This window comes from Chrysemys picta, chromosome 1 (assembly GCF_011386835.1).
Source record: "Chrysemys picta bellii isolate R12L10 chromosome 1, ASM1138683v2, whole genome shotgun sequence".
Taxonomy (NCBI): domain Eukaryota; kingdom Metazoa; phylum Chordata; order Testudines; family Emydidae; genus Chrysemys; species Chrysemys picta.
Window position 1 is genome coordinate 353,339,691 of NC_088791.1, and position 10,689 is coordinate 353,350,379.

Genomic DNA, 10,689 nt, shown 5'->3' on the forward strand with positions numbered 1-10,689 from the left:
TAATTAACACCAGGTGGGGAGTTGACGCCAAAGGGCAGCATCTTTCAACTTAAATACATGCGGGGGAGAGTGCTGCCCACTGGATGTTAGTTTATGTGTGTAATACACGGTCCTGATTTCTTAAATGTTAACAGCCCGGCCCATGTTAGATTGACAGTCACGGAGAAGCAGCCATGCACTGACTGCAGTACTGCAGGAGGAAAGACCACGTATGAATCTGCTGCTGGAACTGCCAGTGTGGTCTTGTTGTATTATTACAGTAGCAAGTTCCTGACATGAATACCCCCAATGTCAGTGCCATGGTTGCGATGGGGGATGCAACTCTGTGGACCAAACTGAGAGGCCCAAGGGTTCGGTAAAGGGTCTCTGTTTTCTGTGGGGGACGGTTGGCTGAGCTCCGCTGGGGGTGGCTTGTTCCGGGATGGGTCACTCCCACACTGCGCCTCTGGTCCGTTCAGCGTTGGCATCGGAGTATCAGGGAGCATTTGCCACAAGACTTTGTCTCCACCCAGCAGCGGTGTCTGGCTCCTGTTTGTCAGTATTTCCTGCATAATCGCTGGGTTCCTAATGAACTCGATCATTTCTCGCAGGAGGGCTGGGTTGTTCCAGATGTGTCTGACCTCTGGATTCTGCTGCACAAACTGCTGGAACAGGGGGTTTTCCCTTAAGAACCGTGTTATCAGGTCGGTGTTTGACAGCATTCTCTGGACAAAGGGATTTTCCAGAATCTGTAGCATCATTTCGGGGTTGACCACCAGCAGCTGCTGGAGCTCATTTAGGACACCTAAAATGCTGGGTGCGTTCCCACCTAGCACGCTCAGATCTGCCAGTCCAGCTGAGCCAGGAGCGCCTCTGTCCTGGGATGTGCCGTTGGGTGGTGCAGGGAGGGTGGCAGCATGCGTGCTGGCGTTCGTTTGCTGAGCTTCCTGGTCCTCTGCTCTCGTTTGTGGCCTGATGACGAGGTGGATGGTGAATCCATCATGGATCCCGGCCTGGCTGAGAGTATCTCGGTCGTTCACAATCTTCCCAGCAAAGATCAAGAGGAGCAGGTTGGTGGGAGCATGGAAGCGCTTGGCGATTTCGCCCCGAAAGTCGGCGATGGTGCTGTTCTGCCACACTGCAAACTCCTCCCTTTCCTTGAGGGTCTTCACCGTCACTTTGATGATCTGGGGCTCTGCAGGGTTGCCGCCAGAGCCCTGTCCCTTTCCAGCCATGGCTAACACGATGCTGGTCCCTTCCCGAAAAGCAGAGAGACCAGAGACTTAGAGGGGCTGGGGATGTCTAGAGACCAAATCCAGAGCACTCATGTCAGCTGGTGCACATCCCCATGCTGCTCCCCTGCTCACAGCTTCCTAACCTCCTGGCTTGCCCGGGTGGACTGTGACATCCCTGCTGATGTCACTGTGAGCAAGAAACCACATGGACACCTGCCTTATTCCCCGTGCAGCAAGTAGTGCCCGGGTGGGGCACAAGGACCATCCCCCAATGTCGATACCATGAACAACTAATGCGAGCTGGGAAGCAAATGCTCCCGTGCAGTTAAGGAGAAGTCAAATCTTCGGGTAAGAAGCATCTAATATGAAGAAATGTACCTATCTCATAGAACTGGAAGGGACCTTGTAATGCCATCGAGTTCAGTCTCCTGCCTTCACAGCAGGACCAAGTACTGTCCCTAAATCCCTAAATGACTCCCTGAAGGATTGAACTCACAACCCTGGGTTAAGCAGGCCAATGTTCAAACCGCCGAGCTATCCCTGCAGCAAAGGGGGGCAATCCCCTACTGGGGACCCACCTTCCTGATGATGTCATGGTCTCCTCTCAGACTGACGACACCCCTCCGAGGCAGGAACCCCAGTTATTAGGACGAGACAGGTAATAGTAATGGGGGATTTCAGTATTAGAAATATAGATAGTTGGGTTTATGATGGCTGGGAGAACCATACGGTGAACTGCCTGCTAGGTGCAAAGGTAGTGGATCTCATGAGACATCTAGATAACCTTACAGGTAGTGCTGGGGAGGAGTCGGTGGTCGTGGTATATGTAGGTACCGGTGACATAGGGATAGGTAGAAGAGAGGTCCTGGAGGGCAAACGTAGCCTGCTAGGTAAGAGACTGAAGTCCAGGACCTCCGTGGGAACATTCTCTGAAATGCTCCCAGTTCCATGCGCAGGGCCAGTCAGATAGGCAAAGGTGCAGTGTCTCAATGCGAGGATGAGACAGTGGTGCGGGGAGGAGGGATTTAGGGTTATTAGGAACTGGGGAACCTTTTGGAGAAGGAGTGGTCTAGACAGGAGGGATGAGCTCCATTTGCACCAAAAACGGAACCAGATTGCTGGCATGCAACATTCAAAAGGTTGTACGATTGCTCTCTAAAAATACATCAGAGGGACAAATATCAGGGAGGAAGAGGAGTTATTGAATGTGGACACAAGAACAAATGGATACAAACCGGCCATCAACCAGTTTAGGCTTGAAATTAGAGGAAGGTTGCTGACCATGAGAGGAGTTGATGGTTAGAGCTCCAGCCATTTACCCTTCCCTCCGCCTCCCAGAGGGGCCTGTCTTCACACTGAAGACAGGCCCCTCTGGGAGGCTGAGGAGTTTGGTGCCCGTTATGTGACGCGCCCTGGAGGCAAGGCAGCACTGCGGGTTTGTAATGCCCCTCTTGCTGCATTTCAGTCACCAAGGAAACTGTTAAAAAAAAATGAAGCCGACCCATGTGTTCCCCGCCCCTCCCCGTGCTGCTGGAATCCGTAATTCCCTGTTATTGGGCCAACGCCAAAGTGCTCGAGGGAAGAGTCAGTCAAGCCTAAAGCCTGGTAACGCGCGTGTGTCAAGTGAGCTGTGTGCACGACTGGCTGCAGGATTGGGGCCAATGGCATAGCTTGAGGATTCGCCCTCTTGCAGGCCTTGATCCATCAGTGAACAGCGGCTGTGTCATTAGGTCTGTTCACAGTCAAACCCGGCAGCTTTTCTATGGGCCGTGGACCAACTGCTGCTCTCGGGTACACCCACTGACCCGCACCTGAAGGCAACTGTCTGGCTAATTGATTGAATATATCAGCACTTCCATGGGGCTCTCATCCACCTCGACATGTCCCCCTGCAGGCTGGGTCCTGCTGCTTCCCCACACAGCCCAGCTGAAATGAGCCAGGCAGCTCCCCATGACCCAGGCTGACGTTGCTAGTTAAAATGTTAATAACTTTTCAAACACGAGTCTAGGCCGGGCAGTAAATCTCAGCGAGCCGCTCCAGCGACCCAGGAGTTCTCTCTCTGCTACACATGGCAAGAAGCCATTCCAAGAATGTCCTGACATTATCAGCGATTCGCTTGGGTCTGGATTCTGCAGTCCTTGCTCGGGCATAGCTTATACTGACAGCAGGTCAATACGAATCCGAAGGGGGGGTGCTCTTGCTCTTTGGGGATGGGCTGGGTTTTCCTAACCCCGAGACAGCGGATATTAAGTCGAGTAAATAAACGTAAGTTCCTGAGGATGTTTCATAGTTTCATAGATGTAGACTTGACCTTCTCCATGGCACAGGCCAGAGAACCTCACCCAGGTACCTCTCTACTGACCCCCAAAACTTTAGTTAGAGCAAAGCATTTCAGCCGGCAGGCAGAGAACAGGAGGGACCGAGGGGCCCCCAATGCCTGAGGCCCTTGCAGTGGCAGGGGATTGATCAGGTGAGACATGCCCCGGTGATCCCAGCAGGTGACCCACATCCCAGGCTGCAGAAGAAGGCAAAAAACCCCATGGTCCCTGCCAGTCTGGCCAGTGGGAAATCCCTTCACTATCACAAATCTGGTGACCTTTTCGCCGTGAGCCAGACCCACCAGCCAGGCCGCTAGGAAGAGGGTTCTCTGTTCCACCTGAGAGCCCCGGTCCACTGGTCGAACCGGATGAAGCACGGAACTTGTCCACATTGGGCGCCATTAGAAGTGGAGGAGGCCCTTGCCTGAGCAGGGGAAACGTCCCCTTTGCATTAATAAACCCGGGCGGGGGAATATTTATCTCTCATTAGCCCCAGCCCCACAGCGGGTCACAATCCATTTCTTCATTCAGTGTTTACAGCTTGCCAGAGCATTGGGAGGGAGAGTCCCCATCACCACTCTGCAGCACTGTCCTCGCCTTCCCACTGCTCTTGCCAGTCCCTCAGTCCCAGCAATGGCAACTTTCACAGTGCCTACATAAGAACAGCCAGACTGAGTCAGACCAATGCCATCCAGCCCAGTCTCCTGTCTTCCGACAGTGGCCAGTGCCAGGGGCCCAGAGGGAATGAACAGAACAGGGAATCACCAAGTGATCCATCCCCTGTCGCCCATTCCCAGCTTCTGGCCAACAGAGGCTAGGGACACTGAAGGAACAGACATGGACACCGTGTAGAGTAGGGACGACAAATACAATTTACGTCATGGGCCCATTGTATTGCAAAGTATTTCTGTCCATCGTCTTATTCCTCAAAGCTGTTTATCTGTTCTGGAATATACATAGCCAAGCAAAGTGCGGTCGCACATGTAAAGCAATGGCACGTCTCTGTTTATTTGTCTGTCTGTAACGCGATGACGTTTGAATGCTGCAGCCGATCAATTACAAAATTTCAGGGAATGTTCTAACCATCAGCGGGAGAAGCCCTGTGGATCAATCAGCAATCAGCAAAACAGAAAAGGAGAAAAGGGGAACACAAGGAGGAGTCCTTGGCATCTGGTTAGCAGAACCGGCAGCTTCAGCCACCTCAGAATTGGCTCTAGAACAGGTGTAGATAACCTACGGCACATGTGCCGAAGGCGGCACGCGAACTGATTTTCAGTGGCACTCACACTGCCCGGGTCCTGGTCACCGGTCCGGGGGGCTCTGCATTTTAATTTAATTTTAAATGAAGCTTCTTAAACATTTTAAAAACCTTATTTACTTTACATACAACAATAGTTTAGTTATATGTTATAGACTTATAGAAAGAGACTTTCTAAAAACATTAAAATGTATGACTGGCACGCAAAGCTTTAAATTAGAGTGAATAAATGAAGACTCAGCACACCACTTCTGAAAGGTTGCCGACCCCTGCTCTAGATCAAAGCAGTGGTTGATGGGAGCCATACACACCTCCTAGCATAACAACTGCCTCCCGTCTCAGCTCGGGCCATCCAAAGCAGTTTCAAATGTCGCCCCTTTGGAAGACTTCTCTGACAGACAGAGAGAAAAGAACTCAGAATGCGGAGGGGAGGAATGGGGAGGGGGATTTGCATGAATTCCTTTAAAGAGGGGGTGGTACATAGTGAGCTTGTGGGGTGCAAAAGAAGGACACCTGGAGCCCCTGGTGTGTGCAAGTTGCTCAATTTGCAGATGTAAAAAAGTGCACGGCCTCCCCCCAGTTACAACTATTGTTAATCTACTGCTTTGAGATAGTGCTGGCCCCCGTCGCAAACAGGACAGACAGACGCCCCTGCTGCAGAACTGAATCGATTTACACCAAAAAATTATAGATTTGAGAGGGCTCTTTCCTTCTCCCTATTTGCATTTTGTATTGAGGTGCCGGGCACTGCACACACCCACTGAAGCCACAGCCCCTGTCTCAAAAGACTGATGGACTTTGATTGTCTTTAACATCTGAAACTGTAATTTAAAAACATAAGACGAGATAACAGAATCTTTTGCAGGCAACTGCCTATACACAGTTTGAATTGTTCTAGTGTTTTATGGTTGGAGGGTTTGAATGTCCTCTGAGAAGATACGACGTTCAGCCAACAAGCTATTCAAAACTCGTGCAACAAAACCATATCCCACACAACTCCCAGTTCAGAGAAAGTCTCTGGAGAATATTCGGGAGATCCCCTTGCGAATCTCCTTCGTCTTCACGCTGTAAACAATTGGGTTTAACACAGGGGGGACAAAGAGGCAGGCATAGGACAGAAGAATTTGCACAAGACGAGGGGCATTTTTCCCGAACCTGTGCATAACAGCAACAGTAATTATTGGGACATAAAAGAGTAAGACAGCGCAGATGTGCGAGACACAGGTGTTCAGGGCCGTGAGGCGCTGTTCATGGGATGCAATATTAAAAACAGTCCTTAAAATCTTAACATACGATAGGATGATGAACACTGAGTCTAAGCCGTAAGTGACGAGGGTGGCAAATAATCCGTAGATGTTATTGACGGTTGTGTCCGCACATGCCAGTCTCATCATGTCTGAGTGCAAGCAGTAGGCGTGGGAGAGGACATTGCCTTTGCAGATTGGCAGCCGTTTAATCAGAAAGGGGAAAGGGAGGAGCATGCTAGTACTTTTAATCACAACGGCCAGCCCGATTCTCACGATCCTGGGGTTGGTCAAGATGGCCGCGTAGCGCAGCGGGTCGCAGATGGCGACAAAGCGATCGAACGACATGGCCAGTAAAATCCCCGACTCCATGAAGGAAAAGGAGTGAATGAAAAACATCTGAGCCAGGCAGGCGTCGAACGCGACGTCTGTGACATCGAAGCAGAAGATGCTGAGCACCGTAGGCAGGGTCAACAGAGACATACCGAGGTCGTTGACTGACAGCATGCACAGGAACAAATACATGGGCTGATGGAGACGTCGGTCTGCCCAGATAATGCAGAGGACAGTGCAATTCCCTACAATGGCGGTGACGTAGACCACACAGAAAGGGATCGAGATCCAGTGGTGAGCAGCTTCCTGGCCTGGGAAGCCGGTCAGTTGGAATGTGGCAGGATGGAAGCTGGTGCTATTGAAATCCACCATGATGAGCAGTCGCTGTCTCGGTCAGCTCCAACCCCCTGTGTAAATGCAAAATGAACCTGAGAGTTACCCGGAGGCCAGGTGACCGGGAAGGGAACTGCAGTTCAGCATTGACTTGCAGAATCCCAGTGTACAAGGGCCCTCCTGCAAGCCTGGAGCTGCTCTCCCCAGTGAAATCAAGGAGGAGTTGTTCTGAATCCAACCTGAAGAGCCAGGGTCCAAGAATTCATTCCCAGCCCTAGCTCATTCAAAGGGAACGAAGAGATTCTGCTCCCACAGTTCCGCTGTCCACAGTTCAAGAACGTTCCTCAGGAAGGAGGTTGGTGAATTGGTCACATTCAGAGGAGCAGTAAGGGGCACATTGTTAACAGCCAGGGAAATTAACCCTTCGCAAGGTCAGCTGTGAATTCCCCGTCCCTGGCAACGGAGACTGCTCTAGTCACACAGGAATGAATTCAGGGCAGGTCTCTGGCCTGGGCAATGCAGCTGATCAGACTGGTCCCTTCTGGCCATAAATCTATGAAGCTGGGCCAGCCTGCGAATAGCTCCTCTCCACCTCCCGTCCCTCTCATGCCGCCCTCCCCCAGACAGCAGCGGGACGGCTGGAAACCTGCGCGCCGGCTCTGACTCTGGCCCAGTGCGAAGTGTGGCAAGGCCACGACCCCTCCGTGCGTCTGAGCCCGGCCTCCCAGCTGGGCGCTGGGACTTCCCACCTCGGACAGGGATGCCGCTAAAAGCAGAATCGGGACCTGCGTTTAACTGTGCTCTGCATTACGCCCTACGATTGCCAGCCCTCTTAGACTCTTTGAGGTGGGGAAAGGACAGATTGATTATTGCTCATGAATGTTCATGTCATTCCGCAGCCCCAGGTGCACATCAGCACTTTACACAGGATGAAAGGGACAGGCCCCAGCCATGAGAACACACAGGTTGCAGGCTGGCCCCTGTGCTCCCCTACACACCGGCTGGGCAGTGCTGTGGAGCTCAGTACGGCTGGACAGCCCATAAACCTGGGCAGGATTTGTCCCTAAGGCTACGCCTGTGCTGCAGGCCAGGGGGGTGAATCCCCGGCTCATGGACCCACCCGTGCTAGCTTCCATCCAGCTGGAGCGAGGGGCGGGCGGCAGGGGCAGGGCTGAGCTGTGCCGAATACAAACTGATCTGCAACTGTGTGTGTGTGTCTGGGTATGAGATTGTGTGTGTGCATGTCTGTGTGAGGGTGTGAGTGTGTGTCTGTCTCTGTGTGTGTCTGTCTGTGTGTGTGAGGGTATGTATGCAGGTGTGTGTGTGTGTGTGCGTCTGTCTATAGTGAGAGTATGTTTGTTTTTCTGTGTGTGCGTGAGAGAGAAAGCTATTGTGTGTGTGTCTGTGTGTGAGTGTATGTGTGTGTGTGTGCGTGTCCGTGTGTGTGTCTGTCTGTCTGTCCTTGTGTGTGTGTGAATGTGTGTGTGTGCGTCTTTCTGAGTGTGATAAGGTTTGAAGAAACCAAGTCCGGCCAGAAGGCAGAGGTGCCGGGCTGGGGTTTAGCCAGGGAACAGCGAGAAGAGCTTGATGAGATTTCAGAGTAGCAGCCGTGTTAGTCTGTATCCGCAAAAAGAAGAACAGGAGGACTTGTGGCACCTTAGAGACTAACAAATTTATTAGAGCATAAGCTTTCGTGGACTACAGCCCACTTCTTCGGATGCATATATGTTCCATTCTATATGCATCCGAAGAAGTGGGCTGTAGTCCACGAAAGCTTATGCTCTAATAAATTTGTTAGTCTCTAAGGTGCCACAAATCCTCCTGTTCTTCTTTTTGATGAGATTTGACATTCCTGCAGTGTCCCGGTGCATCCCAGAGCCCCCCAGCTCACGCACGGCCCCCCCAGGAGGCAGAGGATCATTGGCCAGAGGCAATGGGGCAAATCCCTCCTCTGATGCTAGAGCCCTGGGGCAATGAATTCTCACACAGAGCTGAGGAGATCTCAGGCCTTCAACTTCTCTAAAACCATCCCCCTGCCCCTTCCCCCGCTGCCTGCTTCTCTGTCTCAGCGCCACGAGGGGCTGTGCTCACGGCGCTGCGTTTCATCCCATCCGTCCAGGAGGAAAAGCGTCCAGAGCTGCTAACAAGGAAGGGGCAGAATTTCAAAAGCAGAGATGAGAGTTAGGCACCTATGTTATCTCCTGCTAAATGGTGAAATCGATTGTAAAAGTGTCCTGATTATAAACTTTCTTAAAGCTTTATTGGACTCATATCTCCCCGTAAAACTCCAAATAGAGGTGTCAGGTCACCAACCCCCTTCTCTCAACTGCAGCTGACTCACCAGGGTGGACGTGATGAAAATCTTCACCATCTAGGAAAAAAGCCTCTGGACCCAGCCTGCCTGGAGTATCCGCCACAGACTGCCAGGCACGGGAGAGTATTTATCCTGTATCCTTGCAGCAGCTCCTTGGGGGTCACACAGTCCACTGGGAACTCAAGCGGAGGCTGCTGTTTGAACACGGGCTAATAAGGCAAAGAAGCCAGTTACAGCAGCAAGAGCTCTGTGACTTTTGCTGCTTGTATCCTTTATCCTACATGAGAACAGCAGAAAATAAGAATCACGAGAAGTCCGGTGGCACCTTCAAGACTAACGGATTGAACAGATTCAAATCTGTTAGTCTTTAAGGTGCCACCGGACTCCTCGTTGGTTTTGTGGATACAGACTAACCCGGCTGCCCCTCGGATAGCAAATAAGAACGGCCACACTGACTCACACCAATTCCATCAAGCCCAGTATCCTGACTTGTGACAGTGGCCAGGGCCCAGGTGCTTCACAGGGAATGAACAGAACAGGGCAATGATCAATTGATCCATCTCCTGTCGTCTACTTCCAGCTTCTGGTGAGCAGGGGCTAGGGACATTCAGAGCATGGTTTTCCATCCCTGCCCAACCTGGCTAGTAGCCATTGATGGACCTATCCTCCATGAACGTATCTAGTGCTTTTTTGAACCCTGTTATAGTTTTGGCCTTCACAACATCCCCTAGCAATGTGTTCCACAGGTTGTACATTGTGCAAGTACTACTTTCTTATGCTTTTTTTTAAACTTGCTCCCTATTAATTGAATTGGGTGACCCTCGTCTGTGTGTTATGTGAAGGAGAAAATAACACTTCCATATTTACTTTCCCCACACCAATGATGATTTTATAGACCTCTATCATATCCCCCCCTTACTCGTCTCTTTTCTAGGCTGAAAAGTCCCAGTCTTTTTAGTCTCTCCTCATACGGAAGCTGTTCCATACCCCCATTCATTTTATTGCCCTTCTCTGTACCTTTTCCAATTCTAATATATCTTTTTTGAGATGAGGCGACCAGAACTGCATGCAGTATTCAAGGTGTGAGTATGCCATGATTTATATAGAGGCAATATGATATTTTCTGTCTGATTATTTATCCCTTTCCTAATGGTACCCAATATTCTGTTCACTTTTTTGACTGCCGCTGCACATTGAGTGGATGTTTTCAGAGAACTAGCCACAATCACTCCAAAATCTCTTTCTTGAGTGATAACAGCTAATTTAGATCCCATCATTTGATATGTATAGTTGAGATTATGTTTTCCAATGTGCATTACTTTGCATTTATCAACATTGAATTCCATCTGCCATTGGGTTGCCCAGTCACTCAGTTTTGAGAGATCCCTTTGTAAGTCTTCACAGTCAGCTTTGGACTTAACTATCTTGAGTAATTTTGTATCATCTGCAAACTTTGCCATATCACTGTTTTCCCCTTTTTTCCAGATCACTTATGAATCTGTTGAACAGTAGTGGTCCCAATACAGACCCCTGGTGGACCCCACTATTTACCTCTCTCCCTTCTGAAAATTGACCATTTATTCCTACCCTTTGTTTTCTGTCCATGTTACTGATCCGTGAGAGGACCTTCCTTCTTGGACCTTGCTTCTTATCCCATGATACCTTTCTTTGCTTA

At 50.5% G+C, this 10,689-nt stretch overlaps 2 protein-coding genes across 2 annotated transcripts; both read right to left on the bottom strand.

Annotated features, from left to right (window-relative positions):
- Positions 1-254: 254 nt before the first annotated feature.
- Positions 255-1,214, bottom strand: LOC135982023 (ubiquilin-1-like). Its single transcript, XM_065587260.1, has one exon. It carries the CDS (start codon positions 1,212-1,214, stop codon positions 255-257), a length of 960 nt encoding a protein of 319 aa, XP_065443332.1.
- A 4,580-nt stretch (positions 1,215-5,794) lies between these two features.
- On the bottom strand, positions 5,795-6,739 carry LOC101943184 (olfactory receptor 51I1-like). The gene has a single exon (XM_005290050.2). It carries the CDS (start codon positions 6,737-6,739, stop codon positions 5,795-5,797), a length of 945 nt encoding a protein of 314 aa, XP_005290107.2.
- Between the last annotated feature and the right edge of the window lie 3,950 nt (positions 6,740-10,689).

Excerpts from the sequence above, each read along its gene's own strand:
- LOC135982023 (XM_065587260.1), bottom strand. The coding sequence starts at position 1,214 with ATGGCTGGAAAGGGACAGGGCTCTGGCGGCAACCCTGCAGAGCCCCAG.
- LOC101943184 (XM_005290050.2), bottom strand. The coding sequence starts at position 6,739 with ATGGTGGATTTCAATAGCACCAGCTTCCATCCTGCCACATTCCAACTG.